Consider the following 24,814-nt stretch of genomic DNA (forward strand, 5'->3'; position numbering starts at 1 on the left):
ATTATTAACTCATGGTTATCCTCCTACTATCATACTATTAAAAATATCAAGAACCTGAGGTAAAAACTTTTCTATTGTTCAATGTGTTACTACAGTAACACCTAAAATATTAACAATTAGCGTAATGTAATAACATAGATACCTATCTAAAAGCTATGTTTCTATAAAACGAAAATGGTCAATGGAAACTAACATTGTTACAACTTTCTTTTGTAGTTTACTTAGCATGCTAATTATTATTATGGTATGAAGGCATATAATGTTCTTCTTTTTTCAATAAATCATTATTTCTTTGTAAATGGGAATCATGGCATGAAAATCATTTTTAGTTATACAATTTTATGATAACAAGTAGCAAATTGCACTTACAAAATGCAAATGGTAAGCTAATACTGAAAATGTCTAAATAACTAAATTGATAATGAATCTTATTATTTCATGTTTTTATACTTATTTTTTTGAACTGTCTTTGATATAAATGTATCACAATTCCATTGTTTTATGTCTGAAATATTTAATAATACACAATCGTATTAAAGATATTTGTAATGGAACATACTCGAAAGATAAACATAATAATGTTATTGAAAAATGTATTCTGCGAAAGGAATTAAAATTAAAACACAAAAAAAGCAAGAAGAAGCTAGAATAGTTTAGTCTTTTTTACCTAAAGGGTTTTAAGTCTTATGAGAATATGTTTTTAGAGGTAAATTATTTTATTTCTTTTAGGAAATTTTTTAAACATATTATATGATGCCGTACGGAGGAATCAAATTAGATCAATGGGAGTACCCTTACATAGTTACACCACAAATCAATGGTTATCAACGTCTATTACACATAAGTGCAACTTACATTGGGTTATTTTTAACAACTATTAGTGGTGTATCAAATGGTTACACAACTTGTTGCAAAATAAACCAACGTGCCTTAATCCTACCGACAACCACACTCAATATTCAATAAAAATGTATTTTATTTAATTTTTATAATAAAAAAAGTATATAATATGGTTATATTACTTATTTTTAATAACAAAATCTCGTAATTTATTAACTATAGTGATAGCAATAGGACGACTAATTTTTTTTACACTTTTTTAGGTTAATCTAGAACTAAAATACAGAAGCCAATTTTTTTTTTGATTGAAGCCTTCCACTTTTAGTAAAAGCCACAATTAATTTTTATCTGTTTAAAAGGGACTTGTTCAAATTTCTGCATAACTACAATATATTGATAAAAACTTAATCAAATTTATAACTCCTTTAACGAGACATTTCCTTGAGTCAGAAAAAAAAAATGAATGGTATCCTTACTGCAAGTGTAATTCTGCAGGAGCGTCTGTACAATGTGACGGTAAATCTCCAATTATATAATTAAAATTATTATTTGTAACAGTCTCTGTACTAGGTATCTGTAAAGTAGTAACTTGTGCTGCTCTTGCAAGAGGCAGAGTACCTGTAATTGGTAGTGTTATAGCACTCTGTACATTATCTGGATCTAAATCATCATATTCATTGTCTGCTTCTTGCTGGTTATGCAGTTTTAAGTGTTTTTTCATCTCACCAATCATGTTGAATATTTCCCCACACACAACACAAGGGTAATTCTTCTTAGTAGAATGTGAGTAGCTGTGTGTTTTTAATGCAGACATTTTAGTGAACCATTTATTACAAATGGTACATTGGTAACGATAGTCCAGACCATGTGTACGTTCATGTAAATTGAGACGCTGTTTGGAACTGAATCGTCTCGTGCAGTATTGACAACAATATTGCAGAGCTCGGCTACCTCTAGGCTTACAGTAATGGCTGGCTGAATTGTCTGTTATAAATTTGCCACATTGCTGACATTGGTTGCTATGATAATAGATTTTATGCATCGTCAATCGTGATTTGAATAAGAAATATTTATTACACACGTTACATTGGACTTTTCCATACTCGTCACCAGCAAATGCTTTTGCCTATATATAACAAACATTTTATTATTAATAATTATATTATTATTTAGAATAGTTTAAGTTTAATCTAGATAAACTTCGTCGCGTCTGTGTTTGGTATTTCATGTATACCACCTATTAAGTGTTATCCAGGGATACCAAAACGTCAAAATCGTAAAATTGGCACAGAGGAGGTTTTTTCGCGGCAACGAAGATATTATATTCAATAGTAGACTAACATATTACTATAACTAAGAGCAAACATTTAAAATCATTCTCCCATAATCTAAAAGAAAAAAAAATGGAATATGGCTTACTTTTTCTTCAAAAGTGTGTGTGTTAGTATGGTTATTCAGTTCATCTTTATTGGCAAATACAACCTTGCAATAAACACAAGTAAATGTTTTTTGAACATACTGAACGCCTTGATGTACCCTTGCAACATGATTTTTTAATGTAGTTTTGGTTTTAAAATGATGTTTGCAAATATCACAGAACACAGGTTCTGTCAACTGGTGGCATTGTAAATGATTAACTAAATGTTCCTGGTTAGGAAATGAACGGGGGCACTCAGGACATTTAATAGGACACGGTCCATGAGTTTCTACATGCATTTTGAATCTCCGTCTAAAAAAAAACATTAGTTATACAGTTTAATTATTTCTTAGAAGTTCATGCATCTGCATGTTTTTACTAAACGGTCCAAAAAGTAGTTAGATGAGCTACGAAATAAATGACATTTTAAGGAGTCCAAATGTAAAAAAAAATGTTAGGCATATTTTTTATAATTTCGATATTAATAGCATATATTTCATTTTTTTATCAATTTAGTTTATCTATCTAAAAGTACCTTCGTTAGACTTACGACTGGAATGTACTGAGGCAAAATTAAAAAAAATTACATTTGCTATAGTTTTATGTTTTATGACATTTTATATGGTATGTGATGTAAGTGACGAGCTTATGTAACAATAATTGTTGACTGTCGTGTAACCGCTTTATTTATTTTTGTAAAATATATGTTATAGGAGGAGAAGGAGTGGGTAAGTGGGTAAGGCGGCAGTTTGTTAGCGCTCAATGTCGCCGGTTCGACACTCGGTCACAGGCGCTCCGTTTGCTGGGCGAGCAATCGTCTAGTGAAAAGGAACCGCCATCCCCCTCTCCAGCGACGGATTGATGACCCGTCCCGGAAGCGAATTCGTTAAGAAACCATCTCATGATGGCAGCGTTGGGCCTTCATGGCCCGTTAAAAGCTACATGATGATGATGATCTAAAAGTACCAATAAAATATGACCATGTAAATTAATTTCTTTTTGGAAAAATGGATAATTATAGTATAACATAAATCAATATTATCAGTTAGAAAAGAAAAAAGTTGATAGTTAGTTTAGTTATATAATTTGTGGTTTCTAAAAAAGAAATGTTCATTTTATTTTTTACAAATTATACATAAATAAATAAACAAATATTGTTTATTGAACATTTTTTTTAACATAGACCTTGTAATTTCAATTAGTCTTCAATTATTAAATTATTTTTGGGATTTTATTATAATATGCTACTTTCAACGCATTAATGCAAACATATTTTGATTATTTTGAACGTATAAACTTCCGGACCCTAGTAATCATAAAAGTACTAGGACAATATTATGTATACTTACGCATTAATAAAAGCCTTATTACATTTAGGGCAAGTCTTCATGCGCTCTTCAATTGGCAAATGGGTTTTTATATGCACTCGTAATGCTAAAGGTGAGCTTAGCCATAAATTACATTTATTACATTTTTGACGTTTACGCAAAACATCATCAGGATTTTTTTTCACAAGTAACTCTTTATGATGTTGTCGAAGGTGTTTCCTAAGTCCAAATCCATTTGTAAATTCTAAATTACATATAGTACAACAAAATCGTTCACGATTCTTATGTTGACTGTAATGTATGTTTAGGCTTCTTAGTGTTTTAAACTGGCGGCCACATAAATGACAAATGAAGCCATCAGTGGTTGGTTTTCGATGTTCTTTTTCATGAAGACAAAGTTGATCCCGTGGAGTTATATGTTCACCACAGTACCTACAGGGTCTTGGATGATTAAATCTGGAAATAGAAATAAAATAAATACATTTTTCACAAACTGTTTTAAAAATAAATATGTATACCTAGTGTGTGCAATAAATGACTGTCTTGTTTCAAGTTTTAAACCACATTTTTTACATATCCAACCTCTTTTCAATGGTTCTTTCTTCATTAACATTTCAGCAGCTTTTTTTTTTATTTCGTCATTAATTTGTTTTTTAGCATCAATTATCACAGACTCAGTTCGCATATTATTTGCTTGACGCGATATACATCTTTCTAAAGATGATGATGAAATTGGTAACGGAGTCATCTTTGAATTGGTTTCTGCGCATTGTTTCTTCATTGTAACTTTGATAACTTGTAGTATTTGATCAATTGTCTCTTGGGTGTATTCTAATTGTTTCACATCTACATGAATTCCATGTACCCATTCTCTCCCATGACATAAAATATAATCTGCTTTAAACTCTACTTCTATTATTTTATTATTGTTAGAAGACCTTTGGTGAGGTATAGGTACAGCATGTGCATTTATGTACTGTTTGTCTGCTATCAATATTTTGATTTTATGCATTCGGGATTCCTAAAATAAGAAATAATAAGTAAATTAAACTTATTTTAAAAGATAGGAGAAAAAAAATACTAGACACATGTATTTCAAAATTAGAAAGATATTTGAAGATTTAGATGACAATTTAGGTTTGAACCAGGGAGCATAACTTATTAATAAGTTAAAGGTAACTTAGTGGTCAGAACAATAAATTAGAAATCGAGATATAAAATATGGTACATACATAGGCACAAATACGGGGGGCTAGGGTGGGCTTAGCCCACCCAATGCTAGAAATAGCCCTACCAAAAAATTAGGCATACAATTTTAAAATATAAAAATATATTTACTTATATATGTAATTAAAATAAAATTCCAGCCCCCCCAAGTTAATAATTGAAATTGCGCCTATGGGTATATATCTTAGAAATATAGATCGTCTACTAAATCTAAAACTATATTTATAATTATATCTTCCTAATTATTTTGAAATGGTTTTGTCAGGCTAATATGTTTTTAATCCTGTATTTTTACATATAAAAACAAGAGTTTACGACACAGTATAGCTTAATAGCAATTTATTTTGTCATTATATAGTACATACAGGATGCTTAAAGTTTACTGACAAGTTTTAAGGGGTTATAAATAAAGAACAGTAAAATTTGGAGAAAAGCAGTTTGTTTTATTAAAATTGGTAGGAAATTCCATTTGTTTAAATTATGATTTGAACCAATATGGCGGCTGTCAACAACAATGCATTGCTGTAGGCGATCTCTGAAGTTTACGCAAGATCTACACAATCTACGGTTTCAATGGGTATGGCACATGTTGGAGAAAATGGCTGAAGAATATAACTTGGTGGATTTATGGTTTCAACAAGACGGGGCTATTGAACTATTAAGTGATACTGGTAATATAAATAAAAAATAAAGATGTTAATATATATATACCATTTTAATAAAATCACTGGGATTAGCAGTATTAAAATCTAATGTTAACTTATTTGTACCCATTGGCGAATATTCATCAGTGATATTGTGTGGTACAATTTGGTCACAATCGTTGCTATTATTATTATTCGTAGGAATATGTTGTTTTTGCGCTTTACAGATAACTGACTGATGTGTTTCACTTACCTGGCAAAAAAAAATTAAATGATACATAATTTGTTAATAATGTAATAATTGTCCAACTAAAGAAATAATGGTTAATGTTTAAAGAATTACATTTACTCTAGAACGTTCAAAGCTTTTATCATTTTGGCTACAACGAATGAACAAATCATCAAATTGTTCGAGCTTTAAAACACATTGTACACAAATGGTTAATGGCTTTGAATCTTTAGGATTAACCTGAAATATAATATTATTAAACCATTTACAATTGTATAATTAATTATATTAGAGAAGGACATATGACGGATTGGGTAGGTAGCAGTGTGTTAGCACTCACTGTCACCAGTTTAACACTTGGTCAGATGGTTTTGTTTGATAGGTGCGAAACCGTTTAGTGAAAAGGGGTCTTATTATACGGTGACAGACTGACTACCAATTTTGCTTATGAAATCATCTTATGATATCAGCGTTAGGCCTTAAAGGCCTATTAAGCTACATAATGATGATGACAGTAATAAATAATAATATTAATATTTATTATTTTACAGCTTACTTGGATTGGCAGTAACTTATTGACTAATGTTTCCAACTTTAAATTTTGATTGCGCTTATTATATATGCTCAACATTTGAACTGAACAACTAGCACATAGCCTACATTGAGTATAATTGTCACATATAATATCTACTCCAGATTCTTTGAGATTTTTAATCCAATGTTCATCATATGTTTGTGTGCCAGTAGAATTTGTTTTTTGATTGGATTCTACAAATTATTAACAAGGAGGTATGAATTTGAATTGTTCATACGTAGTTAATACATTTACCTGTATTATCAGTGTTTTGAATAATAGAGCTTCTAACGTTTAACCTCATTCCACCTTTAAACAATGTAAAGTGTTTTGAGCACACCTTATGAGTAATATGTAAATTTTGTAAACCTTCAATGGGAAGTTGGATTTCATCCACCCACTCTTTACACCTATGGCATTTAAACATTGACTATTATAAAATAATTGAATACAATTTACGTGATTACAAAAGTACTTACAGTGTAACATCACTAGGAAAAGTGTAAAATGGTAAAGAGCGATTTCCATCTCTAGTAGCTCCACATAACGGTACACAACACCTAACATCGTCTGAAAAAGTTATCTGAGAACCTCCTTTACAGAGTTTTAGTGCCATTTTCTTGTTGTCAGCTGGAACTAGGGTTACTTACGACGTACTAAACTGATATTTTTAATTGCAATAACGTTTTAAAAAAACGAATACAATGATATTGTAATGATTTATGGTATTGTATGTATTATGGCGATAAACATATAATAATAATTAATATTAAATCATAACCAATATACTTTTTAATTGAAGGGACTAGGGAGGGCAAACTTCAACTAGCGTTTAGTGTTTACTACTAACTAGGCGTATCAAACTACTGATAAGCGATAACGAACGATGATAACAATAATAATAGTATTAATATTTCTTTATTAAGGAAATAAATTCCAGTTACAAAATAATTTTTTTTTCCATACATATATAGATTCATGATCAGTAATTTAAATATAACAATAATAATAACAATAATTTAAAAAATGATAAAACAAATAGGTATCCGTATCACACAATAAATCTAAATTTTTAAAGAAAAAACAAAGTAAAATAAATAATAAAATAAAATCTAGTTTTTCGTTATGTATTTCTTAGGACGTTTCCCATAAAAACATCAATATTATTTATACCTGCAGATATTAAAATATTGGTTAGAGAATTTGGCATATAATTTGTAGTTGAAAGTTTTGTGTAAAATAAATTAGGAGATCGGTAGGTAGTTTGTTAGATTTATTTTAAAATTTATATTTTGCAGTAGCTTAGGACAATCAATCATGTTATTAATTAATTTATATAAAAATTTCAATTTAATTTGTGTGAATCGCTGTTTTAGCGATTGTACCTATATTAATCAATTTTATTGTAACATTATAATCAGAATGAGAGGCTCTATAAACAAAACGCTGATAGCATAAAAATCTGATAAAATTATTTTGAATTTTGTTTAAATCTTGGATTTGTTTTATTGAATATGGATGACAGATTAGAAGGGCATAATCAAAGTGTGAACGGACTTATGAGTAATATAATATTTTTAAAGCAGAATCATCTCTAAAGTTTTGACAGGTACGTTTTAAAAAACCTAGCTTTGCAGACGCTTTATTCCTAATAAAAAGTATATGGTCATTAAAAGATAGTTTGAAGTCAAATTTTACCCAAAGATCGTGTACTGTGGATATTCTTAGTAAATTTATATTACCGAAGAATAATTAAATTGTATAGGTGATTTATACATATTTTTTTAAATCTAATTGTAATTCAACAGCATCATTTAAGCAACTAATATTTTTGAAAATTTTTCATCATCGGCTAACATTAGAATTTTAGAATGAGAAATAACATCAGATATATCATTTATAAAAAGACAAAATAATATAGGAGATAAATGATCTCCTTGGGGAACACCTGAGGTAACGAGGATTTTTTCAGAGAGATAATTTTTGTATTTTACAGTTTGAGTACGTTCAGAAATGCAAGAGTAAAGCCAAGAAAGAAGTGGTTCAGCGAATCCATACATTTTAAGTTTATTAAATATTTATAATCGTAAAATGCCAAAATGGTTTGACTTTTCTTTTATCGCTTTTAAAAACTTTAAGAATTTGATGGAATAAAGACATTGTTTAATTTGTTTTCAAAATAATCCAAAATGCATTTTAAAAGCCGGATGCTGTATACGACTACGCTTTGACAATATTATTATTATTTATTATTTACTCTTTACTATTATTGTAAAACTTGATTTTCTCATTGATACATATTGTCAAAACTACTTGTTGTCTTAAAAAATATTGACTCTATTTCATCGAATTATAAAATCATATGTGGGTGATTCCATGCCGAATCACCTGATGTGTGTGCGAGTGGATTTTTGAAATGCCTCAAACTTACATATCCTATGCAGATAGTTCCATTAAATAAAAAAATTGAAGAAAAACATTTAAAAATTGTTATATGTATTTAAGCGATGTTATATTCCGATTATTTGTTGTGAAAACCTCTTAAGTCACGATCACGTTACTTAATGATTAATTATGATATCGAAATGGGACTTTCAGTGAACAATTTTAATTTAAGTGTTCTTTTTCATAATATACTTGAACAATTTTTTAAGTACTTAAAATTGAAAAACAAATTCCAAAATTTTATGAATTCCATTACATTTTTTTTACTAGCAAGGTCAAAATTTCGACACTTTTTTTTTCGAATACATCATACTATATATCCTATGTATATATATATATATATATATACTATATATCGTACTGTATTTTTTTGTATACAGTATACATGTTTGATTCATAACTTTTTCTTAACAATTACCAAGGTTTGGATCGGTTTTTTTATATTTAGTAGTGCTTCCAGTGTATATAAGTATGTCAAGCATAAAATCGGTTTCCACATCACAAATAACAAAAATTTTGATCCCAAAGCGGTGTCGCTTTGTTTTAATAAATTGTGTAAATGATAGACAGCCCACAGTACTAGACTTTCATCGATTGCTAAACTTTCAAACGGGATCATGGCATCTTTGAAATTTTTAGTTATTTCCTGTAATGGCATTCGAATCTTAAATAGTTGATCTCCGGGTATTTGGTCATCATTGTTGCTAAAGTGGAGCATTCTAAGTAATAGTAAATAACGGTCACGATTCATATGTTGACCAAATATGGATTAATGGAGAAGTGGATCAGTTGACCAATAATCAGATATTTCTTATTTTTTATTTTGTGCCATTAGCATGGTTAAAGCCAAAAACACATAAACCTCTCCAAATGTAGTATCTGTCCAACGTGTAACTCTAAAAAGATAAATTTATTAAGTACAAATATAAAATAGCTTATATCATTATAACTTGTTATGCTTTATACCTGGAATGAGGTGTTTAAATATTATATTTATGGCAATACTGATTTGTTTCAAAAGCAATTTTTCCCAACAAATTTGGAGTTACAAAAGCTTCAAAAAAATCCAAAACAGTAGATTCATCGTTTAGCTCAAATTCTGCTTTTTGAATTCCACTCTAAAAAAATAATCAATGACTGTAGAAACACAGAATACTATTATGTTATGTATGAAATGTATATGAATTACATATAATTATTTAGTATACTTATAATAAATTATTATACCTTGGATGAATCAAAATTATGGACCTTAGGTCTAAACACTCCTTGTTTTTTTCATTTTGGATTTATTTGTTCCGGTTGGACTGGTCTACGCTGGTTTGAAGGTTGTGTACTAAGAGTTCTGGGTTGTGTACTTGTAGTAGATACTGTATCTGCTTCTGTCTCTATAATAAAATAAATACAGCTATAAAATCATTATGTATAAATTCATACATCGGTACAAAACTATTCTAGCACAAATTGATATGCTCATTTTATTTCATTTATGTATTCACTGTATTGTTTTTACTCATAAATGAGTAAACGCTATGATAAATGTTTTAATGTATGAAGGCTAATGACCATCCTATCAAAATAAAAAAAAATAACTAAATACACTACAAAACGTACCGATCAGCTCTTCGTAAGTTTCTTCATCGTATTCTTCGATTTCATAAATAAACTCGTCATCTGAGTCATTGTCAAGTAAAAGTTCACATCAAATTTATGTATAAATTTAGTGTGCAATAATTTCATACTACACAGTAAACACATTTTCAATTGTCTAGTAATAATAATTATAATAACAAATAATAAAGTCTTAGAAGTTAGAACACAGTACACAGTATATATTTAGTTAAAACTATAAAGAAGACAAATAATAACTATAGTTTTGACGGTAAACAGCTAATAGATAACGGGAACATCACGCAGTAGCGACACATTGGTAACCAATATAGAAATAATAAAAAGTAAAAATGTGAATCATTGTTATCAAAATGAACATAGCATTGTTTTTTTTTTTACCATTAAATTTGTTATTTTTTTTTGTATTTTTTGGTATAATCACCAGGCTGATAACCCACGTATTTTATTTTATAGACAAAGAAACGTAAATCGTAATAGTACGTCCGTAGGGCGTAGCAGTGAAAGGGTGGAGTAACGTGATCGTGAACTTAAGGGGTTTTCACAACAAATTTTCGGAATATAACATCCAAAAAACAATTTAAAACATTTTTTCTTTACTTTTTTGATACCCATTGTTATATACTTTTAAACTTTTAAAGCGGTTTTCCATACATTACTACAGCTGTATCCATGTATACTTAATACATAGATAAAAACCAAACCATTATTTTGCTTGAAAACGGCAAGTGTGGACATCCTTTTAAGTTTTAATAACATTTCCCATTGTTGCAATAGAAACTAAAACTTTGACGATGTAAAAAATCATACTACAATTAAAATATAAAAAAAAATAATACTAATGAAATAAAACTAAGTATACATTTTTTTTACAAAACTAATATTTAAAAGTATTTTAAAGAATTTATTATTCTTAACTTAGAAAAATCTAAAATCTCTAGGGGGGGGGGGGCTAAAAATTATGAGGGTTGGAATGTCTCCTAAACGGGTACGTCTAAAGCATAATTCGAGTCGTTTTAAGGAGAAAAAAATATTAGGAGACGACTAGGTATAATATCGTTCTAAGCTTTAAGGAATTTACGTCAAAAGTACGTACCCCTCTTACCCAATTACCACACCTTATTAAACAGTTTCACCAGTTAGGTAGGTACCTACGTTAATAAGATGAACTCCTTTAAAATTTGTTTTTCGAACTCACATTTTTCGTATTTAACATATTAACGAAAAAGCTTTGCCATTTTTTTAGCTGCTGGTTTTAATAAAACTATTGAACAAAATGGTAGGCTGGCTTCTAATATTTATTATGTTTAAACAATTCTCTATGTGATACGTTACACAGTTATTTAAACTACATTCGTACGATTAAATAATTACTAATAGTCTTTGAAAGCAAACATCTCGAGGTACGCGCAGGCGGCATTTTAAGTATATTAATAGCAAAAGAAAAAACAAAATGTCCGGTAAAAAAAGCGACACCACAGACCTCAACTATGACATGAACTATAATTTGTTTTTGCTGAAGACTTCTATGCAAAACCTCAAGTCGGCGCAAGGTAAGGGCGAATTTAGAAATGACACGGATCTCTAAAATTTATAATGAGAGAGTTAATAAGGGGCATGCCGGTGGAACTTTGTTAGTATTATGCATTTGTAGGTTAAAACTTATTCGTTGTACGTTTTTTTCTGCAGACAGGCATAGCGTATCCCGGTGGCTTCACAAGCTGTTGGCCAGTAACAAGACAACGGCCGAGATGAGGCTGCGCAACGATTTTATGTACCACTTGGTGACTGCCGTACAGGACGGAGAGCTGCGCCCACCGTTCAACCAGTATCCGCCGTCGGCTCCGCTCAGCAGCCTCTCGTACTTGCTTACCGGTGGCGCGCCAGGATCGGGCGGTAAAGACTCTAAAAAGGGTGGCGGCGCCTGGGAGTGCGACCTGTCTAGCGAGGAGACTGACAAGCCGATGTTGTACAGACAGTCACCGGACGGTGGCGCTTTCTTGGCCGCGCAGCCCATACCCAAATGCGGCGCTTTCTGTTACCTGGCTGTGGTCAGCAAGCCACCCAAAAAGGAAGACGACCCAAAGTTGTAATCGAAATTTCCAGCGCACGTTTGTCTAACGAAAATATATTCAACGACCGCTTCAAACGTTTTTGTATTTATAATTTTTACCGACAACGGCGACATGTCTGGGCGGCCGTCAGACATTAAACTACAATGTCTGTCCATAGTGATTTGAGGTTAATAAATTTATCACGGCCGATGGCTGAGGATATTCTTATTTAGGCGATCTAAATACTCAATCCCACAGTTTACAGTTGTATACCGTTGATCCAAATCTATTAGATGTCTAAATTATAGATGCGTATAAAAACATTCCCAAGTATTTAAGTGAATCATTCTAGGGGATGTTCGCTACTTAAAACCATATAGGGTGAAGGAAGATATTTTCGTGGCATAAGCAATTTCGTGATATAGTTTGTTGATCGTATCGCGTAATTCCCTATTAGAAAATTGTCTTGAAAATCACACTGATTGTTAAAATGTGTTTTTATGCCACGAAAATACCTTCCTTCACCCTACATCCCAGTATTAAAAGAAAAAAAAAAGTCGGGTCACAGTCCTAATTTTTTAAATGTTTGACCCATTGAAGTATAAGTACGAACATTGATCTATAGACTTCCTACACGAATAAACTGGTTCAGTGGTTAAAAAATGTCATTCTAATAAAACAATATTTTATAGTTTTTTATAAGAAATCCCTTTACTACACTTAGCCTCAGTTAAAGAGCTAACGTTCACCATCAGGAGTAAAAATAAAGTATAAGAACAAATTTATACTTTTATGCCAAACTGGAAAAGTAAAACTGCCGTTAAAAATATGTTTTTCTAAATAACTAATTTACGCAATTAAAAAAAAATGTTTCATGCAGCATGAAGATGGACTGAATGCAGTTTCTTAGGAGTGAAAGAACTAGTTAACTAATGACTGTTGAGTAATAATAAGTGGTATAAAGGTTTTAATAATGGGTTATGGGATGCACATAAAATCTAGCCTTTGGAAGTAATTCTGGATTACAACGTTCAGAAGTTGATCTGAGATTCGATGTACCTACTATAGAATGTCTTGTGAATCAATGGAGGGAAATCTGTAGTATAAATTTATTTTCTACGAAATCGTTTAACATTTGTTTATTTTTTTAACATGAAACCCAAAATTGTTTTGTGATCACTGATACACAGTAATAATATCAATATTGCTATTTATATCATTACACATTTGCCATGATTTATTATCGATTTTATCTTGTGAGAAATGCATAAGCCTATTAATATTCTGATCATTACAATGCTTTAACGGAAGAATTTAATTAATTTATAATCATCATCATTTATTTCATCCATTTAAACTTTTTAGTAAACGTTGAACTGAACACAAGCATTTGGTCATTGCATAAAACGAATGGCCGATGAAGAGATAACATATTTAAATAAATGTGTATTCATCATTTTATAAAGTTAAATAATTTTTTTCTAAAATTAATGTTTGAATTTTTTATGAGCACATGTTTGAAAATTTGAAAGTAAAAATATATATATTTATACGGTATCGCTGTGGCCTACAAAAAATCGAAACGTTTTTATTTTGAATTGTCAGTTGTTGTTTATTGTTTGACTTTACATCCCAACAAATACGATTCCCATAAAATTTGCCCACGTTAAAAAACCGCAATACAAAATCCAACTTATTATGATATATGAGAGGTTAAATTAATTAATACTATTTTTAAAAAACTAAGTAATTATAATAGTTGTAATGAAAATAAGTACAGAGCTGATTGCTTGTTTTACCAAATACATAGTTTTAGATTTACGTCATTCACATTGTAAACAAACAACAGCTATTAGTTTTTTCAGTAACATATTTCATACATGTGTTTTTTTTCTTATAGTGGTGTTAATAGCAAGAATTGAGTATTGTTGTTGAACTTATTCATGTTGTATTTTTTAAACTACAAGCTTTATTACCATTCGTATATACATACATTTTTGCGTATAGCTATACTTTAAAAACAGTATCAAGTGTTTTTTTTTGTAACCCAGTTGTTTGGCATATCGGCGTATCAAGAATCTACCTTTAAGTTGAAACACAATACGTTCTAAATTAAAATGATTCACCGGCATTTAATACGTTTGATTATATTCTTGCTAGCGAACGTCCATCAATCGTTCGTTTCTTCCAATGAAATAGTGATTGAAGCCCGGCTCAACGTTCTCCTCACTAATTATGTAGGCTGGTATGAGATGACAAACGTAATAGCCCGTCTTGAAATTGTTCCAGGAGAAGACGAGTTTCAAGTCTCCTCGACACAATTGTCGTCGCTACTTCAAGTCGAAGCAGGAGTTCTTGGTAAATACACTATTGTTGTTAGTTTGCTAGGTTGTGAGTATATCGATGTGCTATTTAAGTACTTGGGTCTAATTGAAAATTATATTCTGATTTTTCAAAATACAATATACCCACAGTTAAATAATATACATTTTGACTTTAATACGTATGTGAAATACCACATTAATATGTTAAAACAGATGATAGATTGGTCGCAAATATTTTACCGAATGTATAGTGCGTTGAACTATCTAAAAGAATTAAATCCGGACGTTGACGCGAATTTATGGAACGATCATATATTTAGATTTATACAATTCTTACACGACCATTATGAATTATGGCAGAGTATTATTGATACAGACGACAGTATTCATATTGGTATTGTTATAAATGATCAGGAAACAATTTTGGCTTTCGTTGTAACAAATAAGCTAATATTGAACGATTTCATAATAAATAGATGCATAATACTGGATAACAACGATCAAATACAGTTCACTAGCAACGACCCAGAAGAAATTATAAATGCCCTCCAAAGTCAGTTAGGTGCACTTCAAATACTTGTAAGAGGAAAATACTATGAAAGCCTAGGTTTCACATACTCCACAATATTTAAAACAACTTTTGTGTTACTTATTCTTACTCAATGGCCAATTAATTTTGATACTGCTAAACAACTTCTTTCAGCTCGCATGTATACGTTTCTCTATAGTTCTATTGGATGGCAAGAAATCACTAACGTGCGAGGTATACTTGAGACAAATGAAGACAATAATGTCATATACAACTCACAAGATCTGTACAACATACTTGAAGAAAACAACACACCGGTGGTAGAAGAAAACGCTGAAGACTTATACTTGAAGGCCGTCACGTTGCTAGGTTGTAAGTATATGGACGTGTTGTTAAAGTATTTAAATCTATTATGGCAAAATTTCATGTATTGCCAAAGTATAGGCAACGAAAAATTTGACAAAGATACTATTTTTCAACATTTTTTACAATGTTTTATGTTTGCGTTAAATCAAGCAAAAACATCATTAACCATGTTTGATTATTTACACAGTGCGTTAAGATGTTTTGAGGAAATGTATATTACCTACGTGGCATATATTAAAGAATTTAGTGACCAAGTGACTAGGTTAAGTGATTATTCTAAATCTCAAGTCGATACATACTTGTTAACAAATTACATTGATGATAATGGAAGTGTTAATGTTAATGCAATTATAAAAGCCATGAAATCTATAGCCGGCTTTATGATTGATACCTTAGTCATAATTAAAGGACTTGCAGACATAAGATGCGACCTACTTGATGCCAACATTCAGACTTATGATCTATTTCAGAAAGATTTCAAAAATACTTATCCTGAAAATTCGACAATGGAAACACTAACATACATCGAAATTCGAATGAATCAACTCAGAAACGAGACCATTCAAAATTTCTTTCACGGTCTAGGTTTTGTGTACGATGAAACTTTGAATAAAGCTATTGTACCTGTTTTTTGGAGTCCATCAATGATAAATGGTGAACTACATGATACAAACGTAAACACACAATAAAACTGTGTATATCTTATATATTTCTTTTACATTTCAAAATTTACCTTTGTAATATTATTTTTTCAAATTACAATACATTAAGCTTACTATATTTTGTACACTTGGCACTTTTAGTACTGGCCATTGTAAACAATATCCGGTCTATGTGTATAATTATCAATATAGCTTGACATACTCGGGCATTGTGCACTTAGTCCGGTCAGTGTTTACTTTGACTATTTATCCTCTTGGACCGTAACATATATATCTAAATGTAGAAAACATTCAGTCATTAAATTGTATTATGATTTTAGATTTGAAGTATTCTTTTTTTAATCTGTGATTTTCGAAACAGAATTGGCTAAGTTTTTTGTTGGAATAATAAGATACCCACACAGAAATTAGGAAACATTAATATTGTATACATATTTTATTTTAATGTTATGTGAAATATAATAAAAACATGTTTTATCAATATTTTATTTTTATGTTATTTTACACATTATAGATGACATATTTAAACAAATATTGTTAACATGTTGTAAGTGAAAGTTTTCATACTACCTATTTTGATTTAAATATTAAAAAAACGTCTTAACTTCATTATAATATAAAGTACCTACGAATGTAATTCGAGTAGAAGTTATAAACACAATTTGAGTATAAAGAGGTGCAGTGCATATATAGTGGGTAAGCATAGTTGGGATGACTTAGTTATGGCGAGACGAAGGGCAGCAAAAATGCGTCGCTTAAGCTATATTTTTTCCCGATTTGGGAAGAAGAGGGTATATGTGTAATGATTAGTGGAAATATGTACCTATTTTTCATATTATTTATTCTTATTTTCTTTTTAAACTACTATAGAGCGATTTTGAGGAACTACAATTTTTTTAGTTTGTAGTTCCTCTACTCTAACTTTTTAGTTCCAAGCTAGGTTTATTTCCATCGGCCATCGCCGTAAGAATAATTAAGTTAGTGTTCTGTTTACAGTAAATCATTTTTTACTTTCCTTACTTCTTTCTTACTTTTAAGTATTTTTTTTTTGGTTCATTAATTTATCAATTAATTGATTTTATTTCCCTAACCCGTTAATACTGTAGTACACCACTTTCTTACCAGCAACGACATTGAAACCGGTATACGTATTACAGTTAGTGATGTTAATATGAGTTTTCATGTTTGAAAAATACTCTAACAATAATATGATAAGATCATTGTAAACATAATAGTAAATAATATTGCAGAAATATTTTAATTGTCTCTAAAACAACTTCTGAACACCAATATACAATATTCAAAACATTTAAATACAATATTATAGCAACTTAAATATTTTCCAAAAACATTCTTCTGAAACGTATTCACACCGTTTAATAGATGCCTGTGTACATATTAATACAGCTGATTATTTAGGCTTACTTTATAATGACTATTTGTAGATCACAAAGAGTCTTTTTACATTTTTATAAAGGGTGATACAAATTATAGTTTACAGTAATTTGTTTCATAAAGTAGTTGTTTTAGCTAAAACATTTTTAAATAAGAACTTTATTGTACTGAAGGCAAAATTAGTACATAACGTTTAAGTTAAATAGTAGCATATATGTATAAAATGATTTAAATAATTGTAACTTAATGAAAATAATTACTGGTCTAAAGCTAGTTTTCAATTAATACTTCATGGAAAGAAGTGTGTGCGAGTTATGCGAGTGGATAAAAACACACATTACAGTTCATCCTCTTATCCACGGCAATGACTTTAAACGCTAATAACTAAAAAAAGAGTTATTCAAGTCTCATTATTGGCTAGTCATAGTTTGCATAACATCATTCGACTTTTTAATAGTATATATATACATATATATATATATATATATATATATATATATATATATAACAATGTTTATTTTTTAAAAGTTACTGTCTAAAGCTACCCTTTAAAAAAACTTAAGTTAATTTTTTGCTTTATGCTAAAAAATATTATTTTAGTGTAATAAAGATTTCATTTCAAACTTTTATGACTAAAACAATTTTTATTATAGACCAAATTTCTGTAAACTGTTAAGTATAATTTTGATCACCTTGTTTACATGTATGTATTGTGTACAGAATAGAATAGAATAAATAGAATAAATAGAATAAATAGATAAAAAGCGAAAACACATGATAACGTGAGAACAGTGTAATATTAGGTATAGTTTTACAATTTAGAATATCGGTGTACTATAAAATATAGACACATCATTCTAATCTAAAATGCCGTATTTAATCATACTACGTTTGCTGATATCGTTGCTAGTTTGCACTCACCAATCATTCGTTTCGTGCAATGATAAAGTGCTTGCAGTCCGGCTAAATGTTCTCTTAACTAATTATAACGGATGGCGACAGATAAAAAACGTTATAGGGATAAGTGAAAATGACACGTTTATATTTACTTCGACAGAATTATTTCAAACTCGTAAACCAGATGAACCACTGGTAATTGAGGAAAATGCCATAGCAAAATACTTTATGATCGCAACTTTGCTAGGATGTAAGTATATGGACGTACTTTTGAAGTATTCGAATTTAATAGAACAATTTTTGACGGTTTGCCAAAATGAGAGAACACAGAACTCAATTAGCGAATACGCCCACTATAGTAAGTGTATGGATTATACTATTGAAATGTTTGATAAATTGACAGCCTCGTTGCCAATGTTTTTCCAAATGCACAGTGCAATGAGCTACATTATACAGATGTATCCGGAACATGAAGGTAATACAAAAATATTCAGCGATACAATTAGTACTTGCACTGAATTGTTGAAATATTGTATTCATGAAAAACCATTGCCGTACTTTAGTGATACAGATATTTACATTGGTGAGATTATCAGAGGTCAAGGTTGTTTGTCAGATTTTGTTAATAATAATAAACAATTACTAAAAGCTATCATAGAAAAAAATTGCATATTACTCAATGACATCGACTCGGTGAAATTTCAAAACAGCTTTTCTGATGAAATTAAGTATGCCGCAACTCAAATGGATAGTCTCCGAAATGAAGTTATTCAGAATTACTACGACAAACTAGGTTTCAAATACATCACAGCTTTAAAGACAACATTTGTGCCACTCATTGTAACTCAATGGCCGTTTATTTTGTATAATCCCAGACAACTGCTTATAGCCCGTCTTGATTCCCTTTTGTTTAATTTTAACGGATGGCAAAAATTCGATAACGTCCGAGGTATGTTTATGATAAAACACAACAACGATTTTGTATTTTCATCACAAGATCTGTTTAGAACTCGCTACCCAAACGAATCGCCAGTATATGATAAAAATGTCGAAGCAAAATTTTATATGATTGTTACTTTATTATTTTGTAAGTATGCGGAAGTATTGTTAAAGTTTTTAAATCTAATAAGACATCATTTATATTATTGTCAGGCAAATTTCATATATAATGGCCAGGAGTTGGCTCACTGTTATAATTGTGCTTTGAAGATAGTGCAAGACTCATTAGCACTGTTTGAACTCATGTACTGCGCATTAGACTATTTTCACAAATTGTATCCAGATTATGAACATTTTTGTAAAATTATAAAGTTCAGAGATCAATTATTTCGGATTAGAGATTATTTATTGTCTAAAATCAATATAAATATAGAGCAGAGCTTGACTAATATAATTTTTGAAAACTTGAATAGTTTAACTGCTTTCATTAAAGATAATATACATGTTTTAATGGGACTTGTATTACTAAGATGCGAGTTTCCGAATACGAGTATGCAGACTTACAACATATTTTTAGAAGCTTACAAACAAGAAATTTCAAACCATCTCATATCTGTATCAGGTTTCGTCAAAACTCAAATAGATTCACTTGCACACGAAATCACTCAGAAGTACTTCCAAAATCTAGGCTTCATGTACGATGACATTTTGAAGAAAGCTATTGTACCGACTATTTGGACTTGGGACTCCATCTGATATATGCAGTTAAATATAAATAAAAATATGCATCGAAAAATTTGTATACATACGATTACTTCCCTATGAAAACTGTAACTTTAATACTCTATTATAATTGACTTTTTTGTAATGGAACTTAACGAAGCTTAACTTAAATAAATAAAAATGAAGTTGAAGTTTAAATGTGAACGATATTTTATTGTGATCCATAAAATAAATTTTTTTAAAGATCTTAGGTGGTTAGTTTTGCGATCAACTTTAATTCAACGAGATAACTATAAATGGCTTACAGGTTACGTTTAATAATACAATTGATAGGTATTGGAAAAAATCTTTTCTAATTATATGAAATATCTACAATAGAATATTAGTGATTTAGTATTATAAAACTATACACATGTCTTAAAATCATATATCATACAAAAACTTGACAATCGATGCATTAGTAGGTATACAATTATTGTTCCACGTTATATAAATCTATTGTATCATAGGTTTATTGATTTATATTTATTACTAGCTGTACCAGCATGGCGTTGCACGTGCCCTCCTGTAGCATATTGCGAGTTACTTTATGTTAACTTTATGACGTTTCATTTCTAAAAAACTCTATTTGGCTCCCACATACTTCAATCCAACAACCTCTTGATTGAATGTGTCGTGCATGCGTGACTGCCTGGTCAGTTCGGCTTTAGTCTCGCCCGCGGAATCACGCTTCCACCTTTTTGTCCCACACAGTCCCATTTCACAATAATATATATAAATATATTTTTTTTTATTCTCGTGTTAGTGGAAACAATTTAATAAACGGGCTTCCCACGGACCAAATGTGTTAAACTTTATATTTATTTTTATTATTTCCCCTTGTCTATCATTTTTTATTTTTATTTATTTGACGTGCAATAGTTGCGTTTTGTTTATCGAACAAGAATAACAGAAAGGAAGATGGCACTTGGGAGTTGGGCGCGCAGTGAAGCTGAAGTATACAGACATCATCTCGAGCGTGCATTTTTGCCAAACGATATAATTTCTGAACTTGACAGTACGCAATAACAGCCACTCAATTCTACAAGAGAAACCATACGGCACTTTACACCACTTGAAGTAACCCATGAAATCGATACCAACATCAACACGAAAAAGGTACCTGGAGACGACCTTAAAGAGCCACCTAAGAAGGCAATCATCCACCTTACTCACATTTTCAACGCCATCTTACGAAAGGAATCTGTCCCCGAGCAATGGAAAAGAGCGGAGGTAATCATGTTGCTCAACAATCATGTTTACTGCAGTTCTTGCATGGGAAACAACTACAACAGAGACTATTATAGTTAGACGATCAACCCTAAAAACTAAAATTACAATATTTTAAGATAAAAATCACGATGATATTTGTATTTCTACTTTCTACCATCTACAGATTCGCATTTCAACGTTTATTATGGTTCTATCACATTCAGTTGTAATTTTTTCCCTAGTTGCTTTACCTCCTCCGCCCCAGTATACTCCACCCCCACCACTGAAGTCAATATATGGAACGCGTATTGAATTTGAAAAGTGATGCTACCTGGGCAGCAGTCATTTTATGTACTAATATCATAGAAAGTAAAAATGCTACGTCACTTTTCCATGAATTCTCAAAATGGCAAAGGTACCTTAGGCAGAGGTGCCTGTAGTATTTATGGTAAGAGTGTGTGCTGTACAGTCTATTGATTAATAGATATTCTACACAGTCGTTCTCACGACAAGAAACACCGCTCGCGTTGTGCCCGATACGACGGTCGATGGTGTTCGGTCCGTGATAGTCACGTGCTACGGCTGTAACGTGAGACCGGTTAGAACTCACAACACTTAGGCTGTAATATGTAAAACGTTATTATTATTTTTCTTATCATTACAAGATAATTTAGGATTTAGGACTCTCTACGAAGTCGACGACGATAGCTTTGGAACTATAGCTGTTAAGAGACAGGTAGGCGGCAGGCGCGTTTAGTACCGTCGCATTGATATTTATCTGATGGTACAACGCCTTTCCTTCGGGCGGCGTCTTTCTCCTTTCCACTACATTTAACCATAGACACCATCAATTGTTGTAAAATTATTATTATTAATAAGTAATAACAATAATAGCGATGATAATAATAATAACAACAACAAACGACGCATTTATCAAGGGCAGGTCCGCTGGTTATAATAGATGGTCGGCAAGTGGTGTTAGCGGATCGCTATGCCACGCCGAGCGCCGCGTCGGGTCACGGGTCAACAAGGTCCGACATTCTTGGCATTTCTAGACTACACTATACTGCTTATAAAGCCAAATTAGCGTCTCGGACACCGTTCGGTCACGTCTTACCTTCACCAAAACATGGCCAATGAGATTTTTGCACCGCCTATATGTAATATGTAATAAGATGATCTCCTAAGACCATATTCCCAGCACCAGTGGATTAACTGAAAGGTAAACTATATGTTTTGAATGAGCGATCAGAAAAAAACGGCTAAGGGAATAATTATAATTTTTATAGGTATTATATTATTTATATGATTAGTATTTCAGGAGGCAGTGAACTTGTTTCATTAACACACATACCGTTATACACCAAACAGCTCACAATACAATAACTACCATTTCCCATGTACATTACAACTATTTTTTTCGCAAAAGTTTTAAACAAGTATTTTCTAAACACTATATAAATATATTAATTTAAATGTATTTCTTTTTTTTTTGGTTTTAGCAAACTTAAATTTTTTATGTAAAGGTAATTATTGTTTTCACTGGCAACACTGGTTCTTCAAAACCATATTTACTAAGCAAGTTTAATCAAATCATTTAGTTCAAGTTCCAAGCCAAAGGCCCATCAGTTATTATAACGTTATTTTAGGTTGGTTGTGCAACACCGGCGAGTGAGACAGGTCGCACCGACAAATAATTTCATCATCATCGTGTTCATACGTACATTTTCTTCATTTCACTCTGTCATTCAGGTTTCAGGTTCACACCTTAAATATTGTTTTTGTATGTTGTAAGGCAACATACCGGTTGTTTTAGTTTATAAGTTAATTTTAATTCAATTAATTATGTAACACCGAATAACGTCGAGTCCGGTAAAAAGGTGAAAGGGTAAAAAACAAAAAAGGATATTATCATTAATAATTCTATGAGTTAATGTGTATTATTATTAATGTTAAAGAATTATTTTCATGTATTGGAATTTAATAAAATAATATTATATTAAATTAGCCGATAAAATCAAGTAGGTAAAACTACAAACAGAATGACACCGCCGATATGACATTTTTAGTTTTCATATTAAGAGGACGTCATACCCCGTTTCTTAAGGAATTAGGGGTGGACAATTTTTTACAAAATATTAAGGTTAAACTATGACGAGTAATTATTAGTACTGAACTTTGGTAGTTAACTCATTGTTAGACGTATCATCATGTCACAGCATTCTTGACAGCAAAAAAAAAAATCACTTAAACGTAGTTGCGCATATTCTCTATTATTGGCTAGACAATAATAATCGTAGAAAAGTTTTTTTTACATATTTAAAATAATGAGATCTTTATCTAGGTTCTCTTGTCACCTTTTTCTTATATTATTAACTCAACATTCACAATTTATATTTTAATTCTGACATTTTTAAAAAAAATTAACGTATAACATTTTTTTTCTATGACCATTTTATGACCACCGCATTGACCTACACGCTTTTCCATAAACACATTTTTCGATTATTTTTAAAGGGTATGATGTATTCTTTAGAGGAACGGAAATAGCCAATTTTTTTATAAAACTTTTGCTATAACTCATAGAACAAAACCTTTGAAAGTTTTGTAACTAAACAAACTTAATATTTAGATGTCTTCAAATTAGTTGACATACTAATGACTTCTAGATCAATTTTAACTCTTGCCCTTTTCATTCCCCTCGACGGGAATTAGGATCTTATCCATTCTGTTGATAATTGTAACGCCTTTAACTTTTATTACCTTAAGCATGGTAGTCGGGACTTCAGACAGGTTGGAAACCGAGTTAGTTTTGTTCACGAAACTTTCTTTCTGTAATAAGTTTCTCTTTAGATGACTTTGTGAGAAATCTGTATTATAACAAGGATATAATATAGTTGTGTGAGATAAATGTATTTATTTAGTTTTGTTAGAAAGGTTTGTCTATGTATGTTTTTGCGTCCTTATATTTAAATTAAAATTACTTTTTATTTATGCAAACATAGAAGTGAGTAATATCACTAGATATTAAGAAGCAATAAACCAATTATTTATAGCTATTAGTTTTAATGTAACTGTCTACTTCAATTACTATACTACTTTTATACGAATATAGTTTAGTAGGTAGTTTAATACCTAATGCCCCAAAAAGTAAGTATTTCATAATTGATAGTAAAAGAGTTGTATTATATATTGTAAAATTGGATTTTTAAGTTCAATACGAAGCTCATAAAATTATTAGTTTTATAAATGATTGAGGTTATTTTAATATTAAGTCAATCAATGTAAGTGTAATCATTTTTGTTTTTTATTTTAATATGTAGGTTTTGCCGGTGTAAGCG

The 24,814-nt window shown here is 30.6% G+C and overlaps 3 protein-coding genes and 1 long non-coding RNA gene across 6 annotated transcripts; 2 read left to right on the forward strand and 2 right to left on the reverse strand.

The window, feature by feature from the left end:
* Nucleotides 1–637: 637 nt before the first annotated feature.
* On the reverse strand, nucleotides 638–7,103 carry LOC126844193 (zinc finger protein 26-like). Of its 2 annotated transcripts, XM_050582156.1 has the most exons (9): nucleotides 6,739–7,103; nucleotides 6,515–6,669; nucleotides 6,242–6,453; nucleotides 5,800–5,925; nucleotides 5,524–5,709; nucleotides 4,104–4,606; nucleotides 3,607–4,041; nucleotides 2,260–2,569; nucleotides 638–1,966 (listed from the first exon to the last, which is right to left on the reverse strand). In XM_050582156.1, exons 1-9 carry the CDS (start codon nucleotides 6,873–6,875, stop codon nucleotides 1,313–1,315), a joined length of 2,718 nt encoding a protein of 905 aa, XP_050438113.1. In that variant the 5' UTR covers nucleotides 6,876–7,103; the 3' UTR covers nucleotides 638–1,312. The 2 variants fall into 2 exon arrangements, with proteins under 2 accessions (XP_050438113.1, XP_050438114.1); XM_050582157.1 differs by lacking the exons at nucleotides 638–1,966; nucleotides 2,260–2,569 and adding an exon at nucleotides 2,794–3,213.
* A 1,964-nt stretch (nucleotides 7,104–9,067) lies between these two features.
* LOC126844210 (uncharacterized) lies at nucleotides 9,068–10,557 on the reverse strand. Of its 2 annotated transcripts, none has more exons than XR_007686553.1 (4): nucleotides 10,319–10,557; nucleotides 9,932–10,092; nucleotides 9,671–9,822; nucleotides 9,068–9,600 (listed from the first exon to the last, which is right to left on the reverse strand). It is a non-coding gene; the product is annotated as an uncharacterized LOC126844210 (long non-coding RNA). The 2 variants fall into 2 exon arrangements; XR_007686554.1 differs by having other exon boundaries at nucleotides 9,671–9,841.
* A 1,138-nt stretch (nucleotides 10,558–11,695) lies between these two features.
* On the forward strand, nucleotides 11,696–12,709 carry LOC126844207 (uncharacterized). Its single transcript, XM_050582182.1, has 2 exons — nucleotides 11,696–11,886; nucleotides 12,023–12,709. The coding sequence occupies exons 1-2, from the start codon at nucleotides 11,787–11,789 to the stop codon at nucleotides 12,424–12,426; spliced, it is 504 nt and encodes a 167-aa protein (XP_050438139.1). The 5' UTR covers nucleotides 11,696–11,786; the 3' UTR covers nucleotides 12,427–12,709.
* A 1,757-nt stretch (nucleotides 12,710–14,466) lies between these two features.
* LOC126844201 (uncharacterized) lies at nucleotides 14,467–16,551 on the forward strand. Its single transcript, XM_050582170.1, has 2 exons — nucleotides 14,467–14,745; nucleotides 15,415–16,551. The coding sequence occupies exons 1-2, from the start codon at nucleotides 14,505–14,507 to the stop codon at nucleotides 16,293–16,295; spliced, it is 1,122 nt and encodes a 373-aa protein (XP_050438127.1). The 5' UTR covers nucleotides 14,467–14,504; the 3' UTR covers nucleotides 16,296–16,551.
* The last annotated feature ends 8,263 nt before the right edge of the window (nucleotides 16,552–24,814 follow it).

The sequence above is a fragment of the Adelges cooleyi genome, unplaced genomic scaffold (genome assembly GCF_023614345.1).
Source record: "Adelges cooleyi isolate 19-005CV unplaced genomic scaffold, UGA_ACOO_1.1 ACOO_flye_CR_arks_rails_tigmint_CR_PRNA_651, whole genome shotgun sequence".
NCBI classification, from domain to species: domain Eukaryota; kingdom Metazoa; phylum Arthropoda; class Insecta; order Hemiptera; family Adelgidae; genus Adelges; species Adelges cooleyi.

Excerpts from the sequence above, each read along its gene's own strand:
- LOC126844193 (XM_050582156.1), bottom strand. The coding sequence starts at position 6,875 with ATGGCACTAAAACTCTGTAAAGGAGGTTCTCAGATAACTTTTTCAGAC. Across the intron at positions 6,670-6,738 it reads TTTCCTAGTGATGTTACACT|GTGTAAAGAGTGGGTGGATG; the intron begins GTAAGTACTTTT and ends TAAATGCCATAG. Across the intron at positions 2,570-3,606 it reads AATAAGGCTTTTATTAATGC|ACGGAGATTCAAAATGCATG; the intron begins GTAAGTATACAT and ends GTTTTTTTTTAG.
- LOC126844207 (XM_050582182.1), top strand. The coding sequence starts at position 11,787 with ATGTCCGGTAAAAAAAGCGACACCACAGACCTCAACTATGACATGAAC. Across the intron at positions 11,887-12,022 it reads AAACCTCAAGTCGGCGCAAG|ACAGGCATAGCGTATCCCGG; the intron begins GTAAGGGCGAAT and ends TTTTTTCTGCAG.
- LOC126844201 (XM_050582170.1), top strand. The coding sequence starts at position 14,505 with ATGATTCACCGGCATTTAATACGTTTGATTATATTCTTGCTAGCGAAC. Across the intron at positions 14,746-15,414 it reads AGTCGAAGCAGGAGTTCTTG|CTCGCATGTATACGTTTCTC; the intron begins GTAAATACACTA and ends AACTTCTTTCAG.